At 41.9% G+C, this 25,611-nt stretch overlaps 1 protein-coding gene across 4 annotated transcripts in view; it reads left to right on the top strand.

Annotated features, from left to right (window-relative positions):
- The window catches only part of STRIP2 (striatin interacting protein 2), a 46,082-nt gene that overhangs the window by 12,590 nt on the left and 7,881 nt on the right, over nucleotides 1-25,611 (top strand). For 3 of the 4 annotated variants that reach the window (XM_081146330.1, XM_081146332.1, XM_081146333.1), the window contains 13 exons: nucleotides 352-479; nucleotides 1,395-1,601; nucleotides 2,854-3,089; nucleotides 3,345-3,410; nucleotides 4,076-4,139; nucleotides 4,896-4,967; nucleotides 7,727-7,801; nucleotides 8,487-8,584; nucleotides 9,045-9,171; nucleotides 11,696-11,796; nucleotides 15,299-15,365; nucleotides 24,346-24,450; nucleotides 25,302-25,506. In XM_081146330.1, coding sequence (XP_081002456.1) covers nucleotides 352-479; nucleotides 1,395-1,601; nucleotides 2,854-3,089; nucleotides 3,345-3,410; nucleotides 4,076-4,139; nucleotides 4,896-4,967; nucleotides 7,727-7,801; nucleotides 8,487-8,584; nucleotides 9,045-9,171; nucleotides 11,696-11,796; nucleotides 15,299-15,365; nucleotides 24,346-24,450; nucleotides 25,302-25,506 — 1,551 coding nt within the window. The remainder of the gene's footprint in view (nucleotides 1-351; nucleotides 480-1,394; nucleotides 1,602-2,853; nucleotides 3,090-3,344; nucleotides 3,411-4,075; nucleotides 4,140-4,895; nucleotides 4,968-7,726; nucleotides 7,802-8,486; nucleotides 8,585-9,044; nucleotides 9,172-11,695; nucleotides 11,797-15,298; nucleotides 15,366-24,345; nucleotides 24,451-25,301; nucleotides 25,507-25,611) is intronic. The other variant, XM_081146331.1, reaches the window with a different exon arrangement.

The raw sequence follows: 25,611 nt of genomic DNA, 5'->3' as shown, positions 1-25,611 counted from the left end.
GGTGTCATTGGAGAGGGATAAGATATGAAAGCCAATATGATTCATTGATGTGGGAATGTGAGTTGTGATCCACAAAATGCATTGAATCCTTCAGCCAGAAAGTAACATCTTTATTACTGTTACTTTTAGTTTGGTATCCACCCCAAGCTTTGGGAGCTGAGCCATTTTACCTCCATGGCCTCACTTCCTGCCCTTGAGGGGCTTCCCTCTGGGGACTCCCTAAGCCTCCTTCTCAGGACCAAGTACTCAATTCTTTAGAGGTGGTGAGTGCATCCAGAATCAGGACTATTGGGGCAGGTTTTCAGTTACCTCATCCTCACTTTCTCATATGCCTTTCTCCACACCCTCCAGGCTTCTCCATGCATAATGAGGAGCCTTTTGCCCTTCTGCTTTTCTCCATGGTTACCAAGTTCTGCAGTGGCCTGGCTCCCCACTTCCCCATAAAGAAGGTCCTGCTTCTGCTCTGGAAGGTGGTCATGGTGAGTGGTTCATTCTCCTTACTCTCAACTCATCAGATCAGCAGTACCCTCTGCTACCTCAGTTTCTTCTATTCTGATTTTGTAGGCAGGAGCTAGGCAGAAGACTAGGGCACCTGTTAGCCAATGGAGGTGCAACAAGGCTGTCCTAGAGAAATCAGATGTTCTGTTAGAGCAGGTTATCCATTTCTGTTGGATTGAAAAGAGATGCCACTCTATGAATTGGGGTGTCATTGCATCTTCCCCTGATAGAACTGATATTTTGTGGAAAGAACACTGGTAAGAGTTGGGAAATCTGGCCTCATCTCATACTGACAACCTTGGGCAACTCTGCACTTCAATTTCTCTAACTATAAAATGCGAGGATTAGTGCCTGCCCTCCATCCAGATAAACAGAGGATTTGCCTTAAAGAAACAACAAGTATCAAGTCCCTATAAATGTATGGTGGTAGTTGTTACTAATTATTCAACCTGATCCTTCATCTCTGTCTCCCACCCCACAGGACTGGCTTCATAGGGGGAACTGCCTCTTAAAGCTCCCCAACTTCAAGAGGCAGTTCCCCCATGACTGCAGAGGAAATTGAGTGACTGGGAGTTTAGCATCTGGATGTGTTCCTTAAAAGAAGGAGACACATTTTCCTGTTTTTTCAGTGGAGGCCCTTAGGCGTCCCTTTCCTAATTTCTGATGATATTTCCAGCCCTGGGTCAGTAAATAATGCTTTATCCTGATGCCTGAGTTCCTCAGACTAGTAACCACATTTGCCCCTTCCTGTTTTATTACTTCCTAATATAAGGATAGGGTCTGAGGGGGACTGGAGGTTGTGGTTGTTTGTCTCCATCCATGCTTTCCTGACCTTACTCTCTCTGACTTCCCTCCCTTCCTCTCTCTTCTCTGTCCCTTTCTTGTTTACCCCTTAGTTTACCCTCGGTGGATTTGAGCATCTACAGGCTCTCAAAGTACAGAAGCGAGCAGAATTGGGCCTGCCACCACTGGCCGAGGACAGTATCCAGGTGGTGAAGAGCATGCGTGCTGCCTCCCCGCCCTCTTACACTCTGGACCTGGGGGAGTCTCAGCTGGCACCACCACCACCCTCCAAGTTGCGAGGCCGCCGTGGTTCTCGAAGGGTATGGACTAAAGCAGACAGCAGTGTTGGGACACTAGCTGTCCAAAAATCAAGATTTTAAGTCACTTTGGATGTGGTAGGAAAGGACAGTAAATGACCCAGCTCATCCCCTGGTTGGCCCTGTGACCAACCTGAAACCTAGAGTCTATACTTTGGCTTCTATCCCCCAGCTCTGACAGCTCCTAGGCTATCATGATGTAACACTGTAATGTCACATTATAGATACATGTCTTGCTACAGGGTCATTGGCCTGGACCTCAGTACCTGGAGTTCTTTAGCACCCAGAACAAGAGTTAGGTTAGGGTATAATCTTGGGGATAGGGACCCAGGGCACCTGAACAGGTCTCCCAGAAAATCCATATATCTGGGTGTGAGGCACTTTCCTATTTTCTCAGCAGCAAGAAAGTTTACTCTGAGTCAACCACACTTTTGCCTGGCCCTGGAACAAAAGGCTTACATTTGAGACATGACAGGTTAGGGTTCTAGGTATAGTCTACATCTCTGGAAGGGTCAAAATGACAAGTTGCACTGAGACCTCACCATGTTTCCATGAACTCACCTGCCTGATCTACCTGAGTTCACCAACTATAGATGTCAAGGCCAGACAGTCACACTCAGTTATCTAACCTACATTATCTTCAGTGAGATTTCTTTAACCTTCATTTTTTGTTTTATAAAGTAATGCTTACTCATTATAGAAAATTTGGAACAAATATAAAATGAGAGGAAGGGGGGGGGGGATCACCCACAATCTTAACAACCAGAGGCAGTGACTGTTAACTTTTTGGCCTATTTCTGTCCAATCTTTTTCTTTCTGTGACAAGATTTAAAATTCCAAACTTGCTTCCCTCTGCCTAGCAGCAAGCTGCTGTCCTCTTCTTCCTCAGTCAGCCAGCTGGTATATGCCCACAGAAGGCAAACTAATTGAATGCTCACTTAAGCAGAGCATAATTAGGAAGGAAAGTGCTGGGGGGAAAAAAAATGGCATCAGTTCTTTCTGAAAGCTAAGTAGTTATGACTTTGGGATTATCTATGCTCTGTTCCCTGTCTGTTGGCATGGTTGTCTGAGAGCTGCTTGTCCTGGGATCGGGCCTGATGGGGAGAGTAGGGTTGAGGCAGGAAGGGGATAGACTCACAAAAGCTGGGTTCTTACTCCAAGTTTCCTGAATTCTAACAGTCTGTGGGTAGAGGGTGGCCACAGACAAGGATGCCCAGGGTGAGATCTCTGCATACCTTCCTCTCCCCACCCCCAGCAACTTCTTACTAAGCAGGACAGCCTGGACATTTACAATGAAAGAGATCTCTTTAAGACTGAGGAACCAGCCACAGAGGAGGAAGAGGAGTCTGCTGGTGATGGAGAGCGAACCTTGGATGGAGAGTTAGACCTGCTAGAGCAGGACCCTCTGATGCCACCTCCACCCTCACAGGCACCTCTCTCTGCTGAGCGGGTGGCTTTTCCCAAGGGCCTACCTTGGGCCCCAAAGGTCAGGTAGGTTTGATACAGCCAGGGACCCTGAACTTTGGGGTTTCAATCACTGAAGACCCGGGGTGGAGTGGTATATGTATTCAAGGACAAACTGGGCTAGGAGTCAGAATTCCTAGGTTTGAAGTTCTCTCTATTGGCTATTCTCTTCCTCCATGCTCCAGTGTTCCAATTGGAGGGGTAGGATCCCAGAAAGGTTCTCTCTCTCAAGGTTTGCTTTTCTTTCCTTCTTTGGGATTCGCCTCTCTACCATCCTCTCAGACAGAAGGACATTGAGCACTTCTTGGAGCTAAGCAGGAACAAGTTCATCGGATTCACTCTGGGGCAGTAAGTGACTGAATGGTCAGAATGGCTACAGAGTGGTTCTTATGGGACCAGAGGAGTGGGTGGCTTGGAATGAAAGATTTTGCCCAGTAGTCACAATGCAACCTATAGCTACTAGGCCATGGGCAACTCCCATTAACTACTTTGGTTTCTTTCCATGGAATTTTTTCCTTCCAGTTTCCTAGAAGAACTTTTATGCCCTTAGTCAGTGTAGGGCCTTGAGCAACAAGTTATTTCCCTTTTGGGCTTCAATTTCCTCACAAGAGTATTGGATTACATGGTCCCTAGGGGCCCTTCCTGCTCTAATGAGCCAGAATTCTGTGAAGAAGAGATGTGGTCAGAACAGATTCGGTGTTTTCCCCATCCCCCCGCCCTCATGAATTCTTCCCACTGGCCTCTACAAAACCTGAGAAGGCCTTGTTACTGGTGTTCCACAGTCAAAAGTGTCATTAGGTAGGAACCTACCATTCCCGAACAAAGTGGGTCCCAAAAAACTACACAAAAATCCTAATTTTCAGAAACACTTCCGTGTACCATTCCTTCTGTGTCCTAAAGCAACTATGGGGGACCCAGAAGCTGAAGGTGGCATGGTCTGTGTGACTCCAGGGGGTATGAGAAGTCCTTTATACTTTTGAAGCTTATAATCTGGTGTATCTTGCATTTCACAGGGACACAGATACCTTGGTTGGATTACCCAGGCCCATCCACGAGAGTGTGAAGACTCTAAAGCAGGTGACCAGGGTGGGCAGTCAGTCTTAGCCATCAACACAAGTTGGATTAGTGAGATCTTGGTATTGGGTGGGGCTCTTGTACCAGACACATTCTGAATCTATTATTCTACATTTCCCTGAAGGCGTTTTGGCCAAAGAAGAAATCAGGTCTCTCCTTACTTACTAGTTTTCTACATTCAGATAGATGAGAAGGTTATTCTTTCTTCCTCTCATTCCTTTTCCCTCCTCCCACCTTTCTCTCTCTCTTCCTATCCCTCACTTCCTTTCCTCTCACTTCTCTCTCCTTATAGGACCACTAACTTCCAAAGGCCCAGGATTAAGTAGCAGGCTACTACACTACATCTAACGTGTGTGAGCACAAAAAACTAAGATGCACAGACCTTGGATTCTCCCTACCCCACCCATCATCATCACTCCATATACACATACACATGCAGCAGAACCCTGAGGGCAGTGGTCCGGGGCAAAGGCCTGTTCCTGGCTTCCCTTGCATTTTGGTGGAAGATAAATGCTTAGGCATTTGCTGCTCTTTAATGAATTCAAAACATGTAACAAACAGAAACACTATATATGAAGCACTTTGTTCAGTGTTAATGATGCAAAGGTGAATAATACTGCTGCCTTCAAATAGCTCATGGCCTGTTTGGGATGACAGACCCATAAATAGGACGTTTCCTTGGCATTGAGGAAGTTAAACAGGAAGCTGGCACACGTGGTTGAGCCCCTCAGCCCCTTGTTGATGTCTTATCTCCCCCAGCACAAATACATCTCCATCGCAGATGTTCAGATCAAGAATGAGGAGGAGCTGGAGAAGTGCCCCATGTCTTTGGTGAGTTAAGGGGGTCCTGCACAGGAAGAGGGCAGGAGGAAATTGTCTGCAGTGCTGTCACAGGACATGTGTACATGTTTTGGGGCTCTTACTGTGTGCCAGGCAAGACAAGGTCCCTAATTTCATGATATGTTAAAGTTAGAGAAAAGTTAAATGAGAAAACAAGACTATCATGAGTGGGTGATATAATAAAGAAAATTTAAATAGAATTACATGATAGAGACATGTAGTGAAGTACTTTAGATTGGGCAGTCAAGGTAGGTAAACCTCTGAGAAGGTAACAGTTAAGCCAAGATATATATGAGATGCAAGAAGGAGTGACCATAGGAACATCAGAGGAAAGAGCATTCCAAGCAGAGGGAACGGCCTTAACTAGGTGAGAGCAAGCTCAGAGCATTAGATATAGTGAATAAAGGTGGTTTATGTGGTGTGGCCCACTGGAGCACAGGGGAGGGGTGAGCTTGTAGGAGATGGAATCAGAGATGTGGTCCTGTAAGCAAAATAGGGAGCTTAAAGTTGATTTACAATACAAAAGGAAGTCTTTCAAGATTTTAAGTAGAGGAGTGACATCTGATTTATCTTTTTAAAAACCACTGGCTGCTGTGAAAAGACTGGATCAGGAAAAAGTGGAAGTGGGAAGATCAGTTAGGAAGCTCTTATAATAGTCAAGGTGAGAGATGATGGTGACTTGTACTCAGGTAGCAATTGTGGAACTAGGGAAAAGTGAATGAATTTGGGTTGTCTTTTGGAGGTGTAACTGACAAGAGTTGCAATTCAATTGGTTGTGGATAGAGAGGCAAAAAGAGGAATCAAGAATAAGTACCATTTGCCAAGATGGGAGTTCTGTTTTATCAAGAGTTCTATTTTGGTCGTAGTAAGTTTTAAATATCCATTAGACACCCATGCAGAGCAATGAAGCGATTAGATATATGGGTCTAGAGTTCTAGAGAGAGGACTGGCCTAGAGAAATAAATTTGGGAACTGTCGTCTTATGGACAGTGTTAAAAGCCATAGAACTGGCTGAGATAACCCAGGGAGAGAGCGGAGATAGAAAAGACGATGAAACCCGGGACAAAACCCTGGGGCACACCAATATGTTGAGGGTGGGATGAGCCAGGAAAGGTGCCAGCAAAGGAGTAAGAAAAACACTCAGGGAGGTGGGAGGACATACAGGGTATTGTGATACCATAAAAGCGAAGAAAAGAAAGTCAAGTTCAAGAAGAAGGGAGTGATCATCTGTGTCTAATGCTGCTGATAAATGGAGCATAATAAGATTGAGGTGTGTCCATTGGATTTGGCAACATGAAGAAAACTGATGACCCTGTAAAGAGCAACCTCAAAGGGTGGGGCTAAGAGCCTAGTTGTTGTGTTGGAAAAAGGACTGCAACGAAAGGAGGTAGACAATTGATGTAGACAACATAGAAATTTTATTGTGTGAAGGATAATAAAAAATGTATGATAGCTGAAGGAGGATGTGGGGTCAAGGGACAGTGTTTTGTAGCTAGGCGGTACTGGAGTATGTCTGTGTCCTAAAAGAGATGATCCAGAAGAGGGGATAATTACAGAACTCTTGCATTTGACAAAGGAAAAGAGTGTGAGATTCTAAGCACAAGTGGAGAGTTGGCCTTTGATCGGAGCACAGGTGGTTCATCCTTAATGTCAAGAAGGAAGGTGGAGACTCTCTGGTAGATTTGGCAATGAGAAGATGAGGGTGTGCTTGTCTGATTGCTTCTGTTTTCTCCATGAAGTATGAGGCAGGGTTAGCAACTATTGAGGGGCTGTGGGGTAAGGGGATTGAGAAAGGGGAAAAGGTATGAAGTAGGCCTTTTGGAGAACAGGAAGGCAAGCATGCAGGATTGCCAGGCTTTATTGAATGCCCATTTAAGACTTTTGCTTATTTAAGCAGCAGCTGAGTTTTGTGGGATGAAAAGGGCTTCGTTATTTCTCCCTACCTTAGGTTCTCACGGCAGTGATCCTTGCCCTGTAATAGAGGGACCTTGAGTGAGGAAGGACTGCAGTGGCCAAAGATGACAGTGGCCTTGAGTAGCCTCTTGAACACGGAGGCCTCTCTCTCTCTACTCTGATAAAAGGCTTAGGTGGGGTCATCAAAAGGACAAACAGAGTTGTGCATGAGGGGACTGGTCAGAAAGGAGAAAGGATGTTGTAGGGGCTAATGGAGAAAAAAAGAAAATAGTTTACACCTAAAAGCTTACCAGCCAGTACTCCTCCTGCTTCTCCAGGCCATTGGTTACCCATCTTTTTTATTAACTGTCTCTATTAAGTCACCTACCTCTCCTTCCTGGCTTCAGAGCATTCAGCTTGACACCATGGGAAGTGTCTCTGTGTGGGCTGTTTGGTCCCAGTGTCCCAGGCATACCTGTAGCCTGAGTTAAGTCCATATGTGTCCAGCAAAGCAGTGGTCTGAGTCATCTCCTAGTTGGGAGTTCTGACTCCTGATCCAGCATGGGACATGGAAAGAAGAATTCAGATTGACTTCAGATAATGTGAAAACCAGAATTATAGCTTGTTAGGGCTGGAAGAGCCCTCAGAGGTCATCCAAACCAACCAACTGATGTATAGAAGAGGAAACTAGGACCCAGAGACGGAAAGTAACTTACCCAAGGTGATATAATGAGACATTAACAGCTAGGATTGGAACCTAGGTCTGATTCCCAGCCGAATGCTCTTTTCATGGCACACTTCACATAGCCTTTGGTCAACTGGAAAATGGCTTGGGTAAACTGTGTTTCCTGCCATAGGGGGAAGAGGTAGTACCAGAGACGCCATGTGAAATCCTCTACCAGGGCATGCTGTATAGCCTCCCCCAGTACATGGTAAGGAGTTGGTGGGGTAAGGACATGGTAAGGAGCTGCCCTTCTTTGCTCCAAGGAACAGACAGCTGAAAGCCATTTCAAGCTGAGATGTCCATCATTTCAGCTTGTTTCCTGAGCTTTTGCCCCTCAGGTGAGGCTTTCTCTAACACATTAGAATTCCAAGCTTTCCTCAGGGCTCTTACAAGAGGAAGGAGAACTTGAGGCTGCTCCCTAGTCCTTTTGGAGGGGTGGAGAGTAAGATGGGATCTGTGCAGGGTGCATTGGGGGCCCTAGTCCTTCTAAGGTCTGCTATGATCTGTCAAGTCCTACATAGCCTCAGGCTGAGAATGGTGAGGATGCTGATAGTCAGGGTTAGAGGAAGGAAAAGGGTAGAAGAAGTGAGATCTTGCTTATACCTCCCATTTTATTTCTAGGCACTGCCCCTCTCACTTTGCTTCTTCCATGCTCCTCTTTGGAAAGAGCAGTCTTGAAGCACAGCAGCCTATAAGCGTCCTTCTGGCTCCTGAGTCTCAACAGGCAGGCCTCTCAAGACTGGGCACCTGGTTGCCCCTCTGGAGGCTGGGGGTATTTGGTCATTGAGGGGAAGAACTTAGAGGAAGACTTGAAAACACTTCTCATAGGGCTGTTGAGGTGTTGAAGAAAAGCCTTATTGAATGGGATGGATTCCTTGTTTTCTACTTTCCAGATTGCTCTGCTTAAGATTCTTCTGGCTGCAGCTCCCACCTCCAAGGCTAAGACAGACTCAATCAATATTCTGGCAGATGTCCTGCCTGAGGAGATGCCGTGAGTGCTTCAGCTGGGGTGGCTGCTGAATACTAGCTCTCTTGTCTTCAGGGGTCTCTTTAGTCCCCACCCCACCTGGTTAACACAGGGATTATCTCCAAAGAGATCTGCCTTCCCCCACCAGTAGCCCCTTTCCACTACATTGCTCTCTGCTGTGCTCTTTTTAGCTCAGAATTGTGGGTCTGGAGGGCAGTATCAGTGCCAGTGACTAGCTGCACAGGTATGTGGGTGGACATTGCCAAGGGATGAGCTTGCCAAAAGAGAGAGAGAAACAAAGAGACCAGAGAAGCTTTTCTCCAGACAGGCTTATCCGTAGGAACTCTGGAGGTTTTCCTAGCACAGAAATTCAGGTTTCCTAAGCTCTGGCTCTCTTGTGTATATTGCATCTGATCCAAATATGTATCTATGTAGAGCTCTCTCAAGCCACTCTCTGCATTGACCCTTCCTATCACCATTGTAGCGTCACTGTTCTCCAGAGCATGAAGTTGGGCATCGATGTGAACAGGCACAAGGAGATCATTGTAAAGAGTATCTCTGCCCTGCTCTTGCTACTCCTCAAACACTTCAAACTGAATCACATCTACCAGGTGAGCAGCTAGGAGCTCTTCTCCACAGGGCTTAGGTGTTCTCTAGGCCCTATCTCCCAAAGAAGGGACACAAGGGCCCTTGTAGTTCAGCTGAGCATCTTTCAGCCTTTTCTTTGTCTTACTCAGGGAATCAAAATACCTGTTGCACAAGCTTGGGGTGGAGATATGGTGTGGGATGAGAGGAACTGTCCTAGAAAGGTGTAGAAGTCTATGTCCTTTGAACATTATCTGAGGATTGTGGGTAGGAATCTAGCTCCTTGGAAATATGCCCAGCCAGCTTTGCAACAGTGGAAGACAAGATTCAAGCATTCTACAAAAATAGGGGAGGGGGAAAGCATGTTGAGTATAGTTTTCTATACATGAAGCACCTTTCTAACATTTGAGATATAATTCTGAATAAGGCACAGTTCTGGCTCTTAAGGGCTTAGAGGTCTTTTAAAGGATACAGATACATAAATATTCAGTTATAGAGTGATAAGGACTGTGATACAGGAAAGCATTGGCTGATATGGAAATACCTAATCCAGCCTGAGGTGAAGTGACTGTTAACCTGAGTCCTTAAGAGATGTTAGCTACAATGTGGGAGTTGTCAAGGAAAGAGGACAGGAAGCATTTCAAGCAGGAAAAGCTAATTTGTGAAAATCCAAAAGGGAGAGAGCAAAGTACCTTTGGAGACTGATTAAATGTTGCTGGAGTTCTGCCTGGGGTTGTGGGAGAACTGGTGGGTGATACATGAGGCTGGAGGGGACAACAGGGAGCAGATCATAACACATATAATAGCACACATTATTGAGTACCTATAATGTGCCCAGCACTCTGTTATGCCTGTGTGGGATCTCATTTAATTCTCTCAACCCTATGAGGTAGGTCTTATTTTATCCCTGTTTTATAGATAAGGAAACGAAAGCTAAGAAAGGTTAACCTGCTTCCCTTGCCATTGTTTGCCATGCTAAGGTGTTTAGACTTGGTTCTGTAGGCACTACCAAGGTATAGAGGAAGATGGGAGTAGTGAATGGATGGTCACTGTGGTGAGATCATGGGGAGGAGAGACTTTTCATTCCTGCGCAGAGGCTCTGTTCTATTTTCCTCGTACAAAGTCAAAACCAAGCTTGCTGGTGGAAGAGCAGGTCCTTAGAGCACAGGGAAACCCCTGCAGGGTCTGTGTCCATGGCAGGTTTGACTGTACGACCAGTGTGTTTCTCCACTTTAGTACATTCAGAGACATCTTTGGTTGTGTTAGGGTGTCCTGGGTGCTCACTCTCCTGCTAATGTTTGCTGAACAGCAGCAGGGCTGGGAGGAGTTGGGATGGATGTGAGATAATGTTCCTAGTAGAAAGAACAGAGAACTGAGGATGTGTGTTTCTGTCTGCTTCTTTCTCTTGGTGGGCAGTATGTGATTCAATAGCCAGATAGGTAGGTGGCTTGATGGGCCTTGCCAGTGTCAGTGAATCCTGACAAGGCTATAGACACATCTCAAACTGAAAAAGGTTTCCCATCACTTGATAGAGAGTATGTATTATCTCCTCCATTTGGGGCTTTGGGAAAAAACCCTGGGTCAGCTGCCAGGGAGAAAATATTTGAGCAGAAGAGAGAAATGGGAAACACCAGCTGACTCCCCTCCTCTAACCACACATCCAGGGGCAGAGGGCAGCTTAGCTTGCTGCCATGGCTACTTCTTGGTAATCAGGAAGAACTAGGGTTTTTAAAACAGCACAATTTTCTGCTTTTTCAGCCTAGTTTCTGCACTGTCCCAACAGTTTAGGTTCTGGATCTGGAGAAAATTGTGTCTGATGCTCCTCAGTGTATCATGGTCAAAATCCAGGTCACATAACTTCATGACACTGCCTCCACTAGGTCTTCCTGGACACAAACCCTATCTAGATTCAGGAGAGCAAAATGGAGTCCCTGGGCTCTGGTGTTTAGCTCATCAAAGAGATCTTGGACTTATTCTCAGTACAGTATCTGTTGACTGAATGGCTCTTGTTGATTCATTTAAAATACTGATATTCCAAGTACAGAGAACCATACAGACTGGCACTGGAGCCCACATTCCAGTGGTTCATTTGGTTACTATGTGTTGTCTCCATGCTGGCTGAGTGATGTCAGCAGTTGCTGGTGGTAAGTTGCACCTGTTCTTGCTATATCAATCACAGTGAAACACTGAGCCAGAGGTTTGGTGTGGAAGACAACTTCCTCAGGGTTGCCTTCCTTTCCTGTTGAGCTTAAGAGCAAATCTCACAGCAGTTCCATTGATCTGTAATAGGGCTTTCTTTCTGGTTTGTTTATGTTTTGTGCTTTTGGTCAGGAATTTGCAACATGTAACATTACAGATTGCCCCCTTTCACGTAGGATGGAAGAGCTGGAGATGATTCTCCCCCTTCCCAGGCAGGAAGACTGATAACACAAGAGGACAGTGGATAACTTTCGGAATGGATATTCAATTTATACTTGCCTTTCTTTTTCATACAGACCTTCTATTCTCCCCCAAATAAGCAGCCCTTTCCACTTTGATCTTTTAATTCAGTTTGAATATGTATCACAACATTTGGTATTTGCCAACTGCATTCCATTGATCCTGAAGTTCTTCAATCAAAATATTTTGTCCTACATCACTGCTAAAAACAGGTATGGACTCTAGACAGTTTTATTTCAAAGGGTTAGTTTGGGATGATTGAGAAAATTACATTGTCTCTGAGCCTGTCAGTTCTGGTGTCCCAAGTCTCTTCTGTCTTAGAGCTATTACTGTTTAATTTAATTTCCTTGTAATGTTAGCTGCTGGGATGTGTGGTTTGGCCTCATCACAAAGATATTTGTATTTTTAAAGTTTTAAAAACTGAAAAATGTCATGACTCAAAGTAATGAAACTTCAATGCTGAAATTTCAGCTTTATGGCAGAAGGATCCGAAAAGTGTTTCTTGTGAAACAGCCTGCTTCTCTGGCCAGCCCCCATCTTAGTATAAATCATAAGTTGGATTAGTTACACTACTTTGTAAACTGTAAAGTGTTATATAGAATTTGTAACTGAAGGTAAATAATAGATCAATTTGTAGTTTTTAAGATTACATTATTTTTACATCCATTATTTCATTTAATCTGCAAAGCAGTGCTAAGAGGTATTAAAACAAGTTTTGTTTCTTATTTTACCAATTAGGAAACAACTCAGGTTAATTGACTTGCTCAAGATTAACATGCTAGTGAGACTCGTTAAGTAAACAGCAAAGATAGAATCAAAACACAAATGGCTTTCTGATCACAATGGTTGTGAATACAAATTGCTTTCCATTCCTCCAGCCAAGTGGGAGGTGTTGTTATAGAACAGATCTTTGTTCCTTAGTTTGCTCCTTCCATGAGAATTAGAAGCATGTTAAATCAGTAGCCTACCAGAAGTGCTTTGATAGAGGCAAAGTTCCTAAAGTAGAAGAAAGAAGGCTGATTACTTGGAGTGACGGGAAAGGGGCTTTCAGTATGGCCTGAAATTCCTCCATGGAGAGGCAGCTTACTTATATGTAGTTTGAAACACACACACACACACAGAACCTGAAGTCATGAGACCTCGATTCCTGACCTGGATATGCCATTTGCTAGCTATGTAATCTCAACTAAGACACTTTGTTTCTCTGAGCCACTGTATTTTCATCTTTAAAATGAAAATAATACCTCCTCTGGCTGTATTATAGAGCTTTTATAAGCATTAGTTAAGATAAACATATATGAGAGTGACTTAAATACTTTTCCCATTTGAAGTAAGCATTGGAGAATGTGGAGTTTTTTGGTTTTGTTTTTTTCTAACTACAGGAGACTTGTGTACCGGCCACCTTAAAAATAACACTGACTTGCTAGTTGGGTTACCAGGGAAAATGAAAGTGTAGGTTGGGCTAGGTAAGGGCCACAGCTTCATGGAGGCACTTGTGTGTATCAGTCAACCTTCTTAAGTAAGTAACTAAAACCAGCTAGACCTGGCTAGTAAGTAATTTGTTAGAAGGAAATGGGAGGTGTATCATCTTGAGGAACCTAGGACAGGGATGCGCTCTGGGCCTCCGGGTTGGTCTGTAGTGTATGAAGCCCAGGAAGTCCTACACCTCTATATATGGACACCAAGCCTCTATACCTCCACTCCAGTGTCCTCTCTCATTTGCAAATAGTAGTGTTTTTTTCCCACTCCACTCAGTGAAATATGCCCACATGAGCTAAACATGTCCTGCCTCATGCCACTCAGAGGCTGAACTGGCTCCTAATCCTTGTTCAACATTCCCAGGGTTAGAGGTCTGCCCCTGGGTCTGTCAGTTGTATCTGGAGAAGTTGGGTTCAGGAGCTAAATGCACTCATAGGCCTGGAAGAGGAGGGGCAAGCAATCCAATATGTGTCCATTGCGATCATTTGGAGTTGGAAGAGTGATAGACCAGACTATGCCATTTGCTAAGGTTGGCCTGGGTAAGATCGTCCTCCTGTGTACCACCCATAGTGTATTTCACTGTTGCGTAATCCCTGAGAAACTTGGAGCACCCACAGCTCATTGCAGTTTCCTCGTAATGCAATAATTATTGCATTATTTCTAGGCTCTTAGTCTAGATATTCTAGAAACTTTTTACTTTCTTTTATGCCCCCTTAGGCTAGAATTCAGTTCACTGAGGTTGGAACAAATCCATCTTTGATTTCCCACCCCCATTTCCTAGTCACCAGCACCTGCTTTGCCATGGGGCTTTGTCAGTGGAAGGTGGACAGTTGAGTGGATAAGCCAGCCCAGAATGTTTGTATCCTAACAGCAGCAGAGAACTGGCAACCCTGGGAGAATCTAGTAGAGTGAATTAAGATGAGCAACACTGTAGATAGAGACATTGCCTTCTCCTCTCCTCCCTTTGTTCCCTAGGTTATCTTTGTGGATTTCTTGGACAAAGGTAAACATTTCTAGTGGAGTAAACTGTTGCCTTTTATTTGAATAGATGTTTGACTTTCAAAGTACAGAGACAGGTCCAAGGAACACCATATTCCTCTTTATAGCCTCTGCTTTGCCAACATCATTTATCTATTTCTAACTGCATTAGTTCAGATAGAGTGGTGGTTTTTTAATTTTGTTTTTGTTTTTTTGTTTGTTTTTTGTTGTTGTTAATCGTCACCCAAGGATGTTTTTCATTGATTTCTGGAGAGTGGAAGGGAGGGAGGGAAGAACGGAGGGAGAGATCTCTGAGAGAGTGAGACAGACATTGATTTGAGACACATTGATTGATTGCCTTCCCACATACATCCCGACCGGGGGCAGGGACCAACCTGCAGCCCAGGTACGTGCCCTTGACCAAGAATCAACCCAGTGACTCTGGTCCTCGGGCCAGTGCTCTAACCACTGAGCTACACAGGCCAGGGCAAGATTGGTGTTTAAAACTCATCGAATGTCCCAACCAGAAGAAGCATTAGAGATTAGCTAGTCTCAATTCTGCATTGTACCAATGAAGAAGGGAGAAGAGGAAAGAACTGTCATTTTGAATGACTATGTTCCTGTCATCGTGTGGTGCCTTATTTCCCCTGCTTCCCTGGGCTCACCACAGAGCCTCCGGCTCCCTTGGGGGCAGGTGCTATTACCATTCTTGAGCTACTTGATTGGTCCTGCTGCAGGTTGCTGCCTTTGTTTCAAGCTTCTAGTAGGAGTAGCTTATATGATTATTCCCTAGAGTTCCTGGCTTTCAGAAAGAGACATATAAGTCTTTGTTTCATCCTCACATCCCCAATTTGTTAAGTGGAATAAGTTTGGGCAGCATCTCTGGGAGCACAATTATATTCACACATACACACAGGCATATACTTAAATACAGACACAAATGCACACAAGTTTACATATTCCTTTAAAGAAGGAAAGAGAAGGGTGGCTGTACAGAGGCTCTGTTTCTACTCTCTTTTGCCTCAGCCAGATGGGGGCTGGCCTGAAAGAACTCTCTTGGTTCCTTTCATGACTGTGAGGAGAGGAGACTAGAGCTGGAGTTGGCTGGCACCAAAACCCTGTTTCAGCTAAGGTCACTAAGCAATTTGGGAAATAGATAGGGTCGGCTGGAGAGGAATAACCCATGCCCTTTAATATACAACTGTTTCCTGCCATTGCCATTTACCTAAAGCCTGTCCTTATCTCTGCATCTTGCAGCATCTCGGTCCTGGATTACCCTTGCTGTACCATCCAAGATTTGCCAGAACTTACTACGGAGAGTCTGGTAAGCAGATGGGGATTTGGTAGCCTTTGAATTTGCCAGGTAGCAGAGGCTGGCACTTGCTTTTCCATTTCTTCTATCTCCATAATGCCCTGGTTTGGAAGTCTCAGATTAATAAAGGCATATTGGCAATAGCACAGAGACAGTAGGGGTTTGGTTTAGAGCTGCTGACCCAGTTGAGAACAATGTGGAAAAGCTGAGCATACCATTTTGTAGAGAAGAGAAAAGTGTCAGTAAAAATCAGTAAGGAGGGGAGGAAATTTAGGAAGATAATTGGACTGAAATTTAATGTGAACATCTGTGCAAAATGGCAGGAGAATCTCATCTGGTCTATCCCAAACAATTATCTGTCTTTCTGCTGTGCTACAGGCTATTCACTTTTCATTTTCATATGGGTTATAAAACACAGGAGTGGTACTTCAGAAAATACCTTGCCTAGGTCTCTCTGAGGCAAAAGTCAATATAGCCACAGAAGGATGACCCAGAAAATTCCTTATTCTGGAAACAGCTCTAGGCAAATCAGAAAAGTTCCTCAGAGTTATTCTTTAAAAATATTTTTTATTGATTTTAAGGGAGAGAGGAAGGGAGAGGGAGAGAGAGAAACATCGATATGAGAGTGCAACCGATAGGTTGCCTCCTGCACACCCCCTACTAGGGATGGCGCCCACAACTCGGGCATGTGCCCTGACTAGAGATTGAACCAGCAACCTTTTGGTGCATGGGACTGGGACGATACCCAACCAACTGAGCCACACTGGCCAAAGCCCTTAGAGTTATTCTTAATTCCATGAAACTAACTGATGAACAGTATATTGAAACATCAAGTATCTACCTCATCATGCATGTATTGCCATAGCTCCTTAGCTATTCCTTAGTCCCTACCCTCACCCTGTTGCATTGTAATTTGTATCTGTTTCTCCATTTGACTGAAAATGCCTTGAAGTAAAAGACAGTATCATCATCGTTTTTTATCACCAGAGTTTAGCACCATGTTTGGGTATATAGAAGGAGCTCAACAAATGCTGAGTAATCAGATGACGACACCCATGTGTGCCACAACCCTTTGTCCCCCAATTTTAATACCTGCAAAATGTTGCATCAAAAAAGTCTTATGTAAAAGTAGGATGATAACCTTCTGTGGTACAGGTTTTATAGAACCATAGGATTTTGGGCTGGAGGGGACATGAGAGCTATTTGCCCAAACCCCTATTTCAAAGATGAGAAACATCCATTGAATAAAATGACTTTTCATGGTCCACGCTTCATAGATGACAGACTCTGAATTAGAGAAAGACCCATGTCCTGAGACACTAAGTCTAGCACCCTTTTTAGCACCAGGGCAGGAAATCTGTCTTACTTAGATGTATTCTCAGCAGCCAAGAGGAGCTCCTTACCCCTGCAGAGAGAGGTAATAAGTTTTCTAACCCTGTTTATGTTCATTATGTTATTCAGTCTTTAAAATAACTATGAGGTTGGTATTACTGTTTTATGGATAGAGAAGTTAAGTAACTGCCAAAACTTCACAGTTGAATGTAGCAGAGCCAGGGTGGAGAACTACATCCCTGCCATTCAAATTTGGAATAAGAAACAAGTGGTACACAGACAGCATTAAAATTCTGTTAGGGTATTTGAAAACAAAGTGAGCTTTTATGACCTGAATCTGTTTTTTTTTTAACATTGATGTAAGAGGGAAACATTGATTGGTTGCTTCCCATGCCCCCACTGAGGATTAAACCCGCAACCCATGTGCCCTGACCGGGAATTGGGGAATTGAACCCTCCACCTTTTGATGTACGGGATGAAGTTCTAACCAACTGAGCCACACAGGCCAGGGTCTGAATCTGTTTCTTTTTTTAATATATTTTTATTGATTTTAGAGAGAGAGGAAGGTAGAGTGAGAAAGAGAGAGAAACATCAATAATGAGAGTCATTGATTGGCTGCCTCCTGCATGCCCTCTGCTGGGGATCAAGCCTGCAACCTGGGCATGTGCCCTGACCAGGAATCAAACCCCAACCTCCTGGATCATAGGTCAGTGCTCAATCTCTGAGCCACTTGGGCCAGGCTGAATCTGTTTTCTTGATACAATGTGTTCTCTATATCTGTTCCAATTGACCTTTTAGGGTATAAGCATAAAATTATTTAAATAATTGTAATGCTTTTCAGAAGACTTAATTATTATGCAAGAGTGGGTGAATGCATTATCTAGTCTTAATAAAAAACAAAATTCATGTTAGGTATTCCCTCTCCTTCCTGTGAAGCAACAGTGGCACCTGGTGGTTTCATTACATAACTACAGTTTGTTTTGATGTGTTTTGTTTGCATAAACTTAGGTTAAGTACTTCCCTGAGTCCAATCATAGGCTTAAGTAACTATCAAGTTTATGCTGCATAGGTGCTCAGTATAATGGTTTATCTAAACTGATGCCTTCTATACTCAGAAAAGGCTAATATTTATATGAGTAAGATTATTTCTTTTTCAGACTCAATGAATTAGTTGTAAACAGAATGTACTGTTTTTTTAAGTGTTAAATGTTATTCTTTAAATAATATTTAAAGTTTTTTCCAATTATAAAGTTAATATATAATACTGGAGAAAAATAGGGAAATGTGGGGAAGAAAATTAAAGTACCCTATTTATACTACCTACATATAGCCACTGTTAATATTTTGCTGCAATTACCATATATAGTATATATTTATTCATATATATACATATTATTTCAGAAAATAATGACCTTGTTTCAAGTCACATAGTACAATTTAAATGTTCACCATATGATTTTATTAAATATTCTTGAGAACATAATTTCTAATAGCTACACATAATATTCCACTAATTAACATTTTCTTCTTGTTTTTTTTAATCCTCACCAGAGGATGTTTTTTCCATTGCTTTTCAGAGAGAGTGGAAGGAGGAGAGAGAGAAACATTGATGTAAAAGAGACGCATCGATTAGTTGCATGTGCCCCGACCATGGAGCCTGCAACCGAGGTACATGCCCTTGGCTGGAATCGAACCCAGGACCCTTCAGTCCACAGGCTGATGCTCAAATCACTGAGCCAAACCAGCTAGGGCCCACTACTTAATATTTTTTAAATGATTGTTTTCTATTATTGTTGGGCATTCATTTCAATTTTCTCTGTATAACTTCAAAATGAACATCCTTGCACATGAATCTTTGATCTCATCTTTGATTATTTCCTTAAGATCAAGTCCTAGAAGAATTACTCAGCTGAGATAGTCTTGATTCATATTTTCTCAGTTTTCTAAATTTGAACTGAATTCAACTTCATTTGGCATTCCCACTACACTTGTAATCAACATGAAATAAAGGGAAACTTAATGACACATTAATTTCTAAAGTCCTTCCATTTTGTCAAAGTGTTTAGCTTTATAATAGGTCATCCTTACTCATGTACTGAGCAGTTTCCCCACCCACCTGGCTCTCCAAATGTCTATATTCAAATTCAACCCACTAAACTAGGAAAAAATTAAAATTAAATTCCAAACTTAAGGGAAGGATGGTGAATGTATTTATGATTGTGTGGAAGTTAGGTATGATCTTTGGAAGGAGGTTGCTAGAGAAATCAGTCAGTGTAGGTAAACATACATGTATTTGGGAGTCTACACAAAAGTATTTACTGTGAGAAAGTTTAGAAACCACTGCTTTAGAGTATGGTGAAATGAGGGTAATGTAGGTCTGTTTTCTTTGTGGGCCTGTTGGCTCTAAAGAGAAATCATGCAGATTGTACTCTATCCTCCTTCCTTCTCCTATCTGACAGAGATTTGGGCCAAAAAACGTGGAAAATTCTGTGTAAATCAGTTGTCACTGCTGCATAGCCAACCCAGAGTTCCAAATGCTTGTTTTTTCCTAGAGAAGATGATTTAGCAACAGCAGCATCATATACAAAGGAGCCATGTACAAAGGAACAATGTGGATGCTCAAGCAGCCCTATAGATTAAAGGTAAAAGAATGAGAAAACATAGTATTTTGGAGTCACTGAGTATTAAAGTTAGAAGTTTCTTAGCATCTTGCCCAATCCTACCCTTTACTGATGAGGAAACGAGGAGTAGTAAAGTGATGTCCAAAGCCTTATAGCTATGTAGAGCCAAAGCAGTGGGTCAGAATTTGCATGACCTAGCCATTTGCAAAGAAACATTTGGCGTTTCCTTTTAAATCTAGGCAAGTGAAATTATTAAAATTATTAAAAATTATTAAATTTTTAAAGGTAGTTCATCACAAAATTCCTCAAATTTGGGTTTGATTTCTATTCAGAAAGACCTATAAAAACATGTTCTTATCACTTAAATTTACATATCTGATCCTTTCATCTATCCTCATTAAATGTAGTTTTTATAACTTCCTAATCCAGGCATTTCTGGATATCTCAGAAGATTTTTACTATTGTTTTATTGGAATATAATTGTTATGTTCAAGTATTAAGATCTCCAGTATTTCTTTCAGAATTATTTAACGATTTGTTACCTCCTTAAATAAAATCTTTGTTCTGACTCACCATCACTATTTAAAACCAATAATGTCTTTAGCATTATTGTTTTTCTATTCTAGATAAGATGTGAACTCTTCGTAAGGTATATATCTATTTCTATGAGGTATTTCTACAGAGGAATGACTGTAGATAAATGTCTTTTAGCATTTTATCAATTTTCCTCTTACCATTTCTGTAATGGATGCTAGAGGAGATTAGAATCTCTGGGGTGATTTTTCAAACTCACATGCCCATTTGAGGGCACAGGTAGTTTGCTAAAGCTCCCCACGTGGTTTTGGAATTTTCTTTTTTCCTTCCTCTTTACCCTTCACTTCACTTAAGAATCATCACTCTCTTTTATGATATCTAGATCTTGGTCCTTAAATTAGCATTAACTAAATTGTCAGAAATCCATATGATAAGGGGATGATTCTATAATGATATGGGAAAAGAAAATCTAAACTAAAAATGACTTCATTTTCAATTATGTGAACCATAATAAAGAAATGAAGCAAAAGAATCATTTACCAAGAAATGGCTATACTGGCCCTGGCCGGGTGGCTCAGTTAGTTGGAGCATTATCCCATACACCAAAAGGTTGTGGGTTTGATCCCTGGTTGGGGCAGGTATGGGAAGCAACTGATCAATGTTCCTCTGTCACATCAATGTTTCTCTCTCTCCCTGCCTCTCTCTAAAACATATCCTCAGGTGAGGATTTTTTAAAAAGAAGAAATGGCTACCCTGTGAATTTTCAATTAGTAAGTATTAAAATGTAGCAAATGTTTTTGCAAATAGGTTCAAGTAAATGCAGGGCTGACATAAACCTGAAGCCCAATGCAAAGAAATAAACTAATTTATAGTTTAGAAAAGGTATACAAACCTGGCTTTGCCACTACCACTCTAACTTGAGAAGTTTCCTGTAGGCTGCAGGAGTTTCAACTATAAAACCAAGAGTAGTTGAGATGAGCATCAACTTTCCTTAGACTATAAAATTCTCCTAGGTTTGTTATAAAACAACCAAATTAATATTAATAATTTTGACTTTCCAGTGAAGAGCTGGATTATTAACCTGAAAATAATAATCATCACTTAGGAACTTTAATAAGCTGTTGAGGTTTAGAATGTATCAGATTTAACACTTAGCACTTCTTTAAAGGCTCACTCTGATCATTGACTGAACTCAGTCAGATGCTCCCTTTTAAAGCAGGAGATCTCTACTTTTTGTTGTTGTTTTTCCTGGAAACTGTTATCTTCTGCTTGTTTGAAGTTAAGAATTATTATAGGATGTAAGAAAGAGCTTCTCTACCATTAGGTCTTCAAGAAGCTGAGAAAGCAGGAGATCAAATCTGATTTTTTTCTCAGGAATCACCTTCTGTGTCTAGAATTCCAGAAGCGCAAACAATAGATGAACAGTAAATAAAGACAGTGTTAATTCAGTGACTACTGGAAATCTAGGTTCAAGCTTTAGTTGGGACACTTATCATGTGACCTTGGGCAAACCCCTTACCCTCTCTGGGCCTCAGGATTTGCTTCTGTGGATGACAGACTTGGACTAGAACAGCTAAGTCTCTTCTAGTGGTCAGTTTCTAATCAATCTGATTTCCTCAGTACAAAAAGAAGCAACACGTTCTTTCTGCAGTCATCTGAGTTAATTATCCACATAATTGGTGTAAGCCTGGGTTTTTATTTGGTTTGGCTCACTCAGCTGGGCTATGGATAGACCTTTGAGAACATCAAAGTCAGTGTAGTGCCTTAAGAGATGCTCTTAATGGGTAGGATTTGGTCCCTGAACTGAATCTTTAGACCCAAGGTATATACAAACAAGTATTTATTTGTGAGAGTGGAAAATGGGCAAATGTGTGTTTACTTAACCTTGGCTGGTTAAAATGAATAAAGGTCTTGCTTTGGATAGTGTGTAATACCAGGAACAAGAGAATGTGGCCAAGTGCTGCTGTTCACAAAATTTATCTCCCCACAGAAGTTTTCATCTTACTTAACATGCTGAGTCCTGACAGAAAGAGAGAGAAGGTGACCTACCTTAAGCGAACATAAAAAGAAAAACCGTTCAAGTCTGGCAAATCTGAAATCTCACCCATGGAGCTGAAAGCCTGCTAGGAAAATGATTTATCTGTTGGGTTGGAACAAGGCAGAAGCCTTGAGCAGGGCTCCATGTAGAGCCTGCTACTGCAAGCAAAGGAGGACAACAGGACTGGGCTCAACTATCCTGAGAGAGCCACTGACCAGCATGTGTGCTTTCAGTGCCCACTCCAGGGAGCATCTGGTGATGCAAGAACTGGGGTTAGTTATAGATGTCAGGAAGCATTATCAGAAAGAAAGGAGAACAAGGCCCTGGGCAGGTGACACTATCTTCAGGAGGTAATTGGGGTATCTTTCCAGGAACTCTTAAGACTGAGCTCTATAGAAAAGACAGCCACTATTAGTTTACTTTCACTCAGGATTTCACTTTTAAACCAACTGGAGAAAGTTGAAGTAAATCATAGAATTACTGAATGGTCAGAGCTAAAAGGATCTTAAAGATTATCTAGTTCAACCTCTGATAGGAAACTTGCCTAAGATCATTCAGCCAGGGCAAAACCATAATCCAGATGTCCTGGTGCCTACTCCAGTGCTTCTTCTATAAGACCATACCTCTACTCCTGTATTTTTTCGGTGCTAAGGAATGAAAGGCTTTTAATGCTGCTATCATATTAGAAATCAGGATTCAGTGCAAATACATTTACGTCTCCCATATATTTTTTGTTTCCTCTGCTTATTTTTAAAAAATAAACATTTAAAAGTCTGTCTCCTCTGTTAGCCACACAAGGTATAACATTATGGAATCTGATCTGTTTTGGGCAAGCCAGACTAGCTGATGCATTAGAGTGGAACCTCCCATGGAAGTTTCCCTTAGAAGGAAACAGGTGGTTCTCCAGGACTTGTTCTAAACACAATAATGAACATTTACTACAGGAATGAGAATATTTTTTCTAAATAATATTTCTAAAACGTTTCCCTGAAACTTTTTTTTAAACCTCAGCCCATAAGTAAGGATTTTTAAAATTTTTTTAAAAAATTGATTTTAGAGAGAGAAGAGAGAGAGAGAGAGAAAGAAAGAAACATCGATGTAAGAGAGAAACATTGATCGACTGCCTCCTGCATGCCCCCTACTGAGGATCAAGCCTGCAACCCAGGCATGTGCCCTGACCCGGAATGGAAGCAGGGACCTTTTGGTGCACAGGATAACACTCAACCAACTTGGCCACACCAGTCAGAGCTCCCTGAAACTTTTTGATCCTTAGTCTTATTTATATCTTAGGTGAGCCTAACACTCCAAAAAATCCTGGATGTTCAGTCCACATTACATGTATACCTATCTTGCTTGCTTCAAATTAATTTGGGAGAGGAAGGGTAATTTTCATTCACCAGACAGCAGTTCACGCCTATACATCTCCTACTTATACATTATCCTATCACTTTGTAGACATGAGGAATTTCTAAGATGTTAGTTTAGCCACCATGCATAGTCATTGATTTATATAGCTTCTGTCACCAGTATATATTTACAGGCCCCCAAATCTATAAGGACTCTCTATTTTTGTCCCTGAACGATGTTTCTATGAGTAGATACCTGTTTCTAATCTGATATCCATCTGTTATTTCTGGTTGGGTGCTCATAAGATATCAAGAAACATATAAGAGAAACACCTGGTTAGAATTAACCATCTGCCATTTTTCTTTCCATGCTGGAGAATTAAGCAATTTACTGCAGTATGGTTTGATAAAGGAGGGTGGGGTTGATTTAAAAAATCCAACCATAATGAATATCAGATCCATTTAATATAGTTTGAAATCTACCAGAATAACTCCTGGCAATTACAAGCATAACTTATGTAAGTATAAAGTGTATGGGGGTTAAATTCTATCATCTCTTCTCTGATCCTAAATTAGAAAACTACACAAGAAAGCTTGCTTGAATGAAGTTTCTATGTTCGTGTTCCTATGTTTTTATCATCTTTCTAACCAGTTCTTGCTCTAGGTACAGAGTCTTCCAGGATTGGCAGCTGTGTATTTTCAGATGAAAGATATAGCACGTTTAAGGCTTCAGTGTGTGAAAAGCAGGATAGTGAGAAGGTAGCATTTTATAAGGAGCGCCTCATCTAAACTGACCAACAGTGCCCAGCCAGTGTGGCTTAGCAGTTGAGCGTCAACCCATGCACCAGGAGGTCACTGGTTCAATTCCCAGTCAGGGTACATGCCCGGGTTGCTGGCTCAATCCCCAGCAAGGGTGTGCAGGAGGCAGCTGATTGATGTTGATGTTTCTCTCTCATCAATGTTTCTATCTTTCCTTTTCCCTTCCTCTCCCTCTAAAAATCAATAAAAACATATTTAAAACAAAAACCAAAAAACAAACTGACCAACAATGACTTCCAAGCATCTGTGGAAATAAGTCTTATAGGTGTTGAGATAATAATGATGGGCATGCCTTATTACAGGAAGCTGGAGACAACAACCAGTTCTGCTGGAGGAACCTCTTTTCCTGCATCAACCTTCTGAGGCTGCTCAATAAACTGACCAAATGGAAGCATTCCAGAACCATGGTGAGTGGGGCTTCAGATCACGTAGGTGCCCATCTCACTGAATTTTTTAAATCTTCAGTTAATATTTATGGGCTTCCTGCTTTGCAAAATCTATAGATAGACACTGAATGCTATGTAAAATTTAGCCCCTCCTAATTCTGGACATTTATTCTATATTTGATAATTATTTACATTTCTTTTCAGAGAGCTGAATATGGACCTTCCCTCAGGGTGGCTCTGGTAGGGAAGTTAGCATTGTTATTTGGATTATAGTCACAAATCCCAAATGATGCAGGTCTAAGATTATTCACTGCAGCATTGTTTGTAATTATGAAAGATTGGAAACAACCTAAATGCTCATTAATACAGGACCAACTGGTTAAATAACTTATGGTGCATCCCTATAATAGAGTATTATATAACAAAAAGAATGAGGCAGTTCTATACTGATATGGAGTAATTTTCAAGATATATTGTTATTCAAAAGCAAAGTATGGAACAGTATGACATGGTATGTAGTTGGCTATCTTTTTTGTTAATAAAGTAAATGCATACTTAGAATTATCTGCAGAAGATAGACAAGAAACTGCTAACAGTGGAAATGAGATGTGTGGCTGACAAAATTTTTTTGCACTTTATATCATACACTTTGAATATCAGAAACTTTTAATTGTGAGATATAAATGGAGTGGTTCCTCTAGGTTCTTGAAAACTAAATCTAAGTGGAGCCTGGACCATAGATTTCCAAAAGCTCCCCAGGGTAATCTGAGGCCAGCCAGGTTTAGCTTAATTTGACTATGAGTTGGAAATTCCAAGTAACTTTTAGATTTTTATCTGTCTTTCTTTATTCTCACCCCTCTTTAAATGAGCAGATGCTGGTGGTGTTTAAATCTGCTCCAATCTTAAAGAGGGCCCTCAAGGTCAAACAGGCCATGTTGCAACTTTATGTCCTGAAGCTGCTAAAAATACAGACCAAGTACCTGGGGCGCCAATGGAGGAAAAGCAACATGAAAACCATGTCAGCCATTTACCAGAAAGTGCGCCACCGCATGAATGATGACTGGGCTTATGGGAATGGTGAGTACTCGCAGAGCTGATTCCAGGAGTTGCCTGGCATTTAAACAAAACTAAATAAACATTTACTCTCATGGTATGAATTATCACATATTTTGGATGGGAAAA

The sequence above is a fragment of the Miniopterus schreibersii genome (assembly GCF_964146895.1).
Source record: "Miniopterus schreibersii genome assembly, chromosome: 9".
Taxonomy (NCBI): Eukaryota; Metazoa; Chordata; class Mammalia; order Chiroptera; family Miniopteridae; genus Miniopterus; species Miniopterus schreibersii.
The sequence above is the reverse complement of the archived record's forward strand: the minus strand, read 5'-3'. Positions and strand labels throughout refer to the sequence as shown.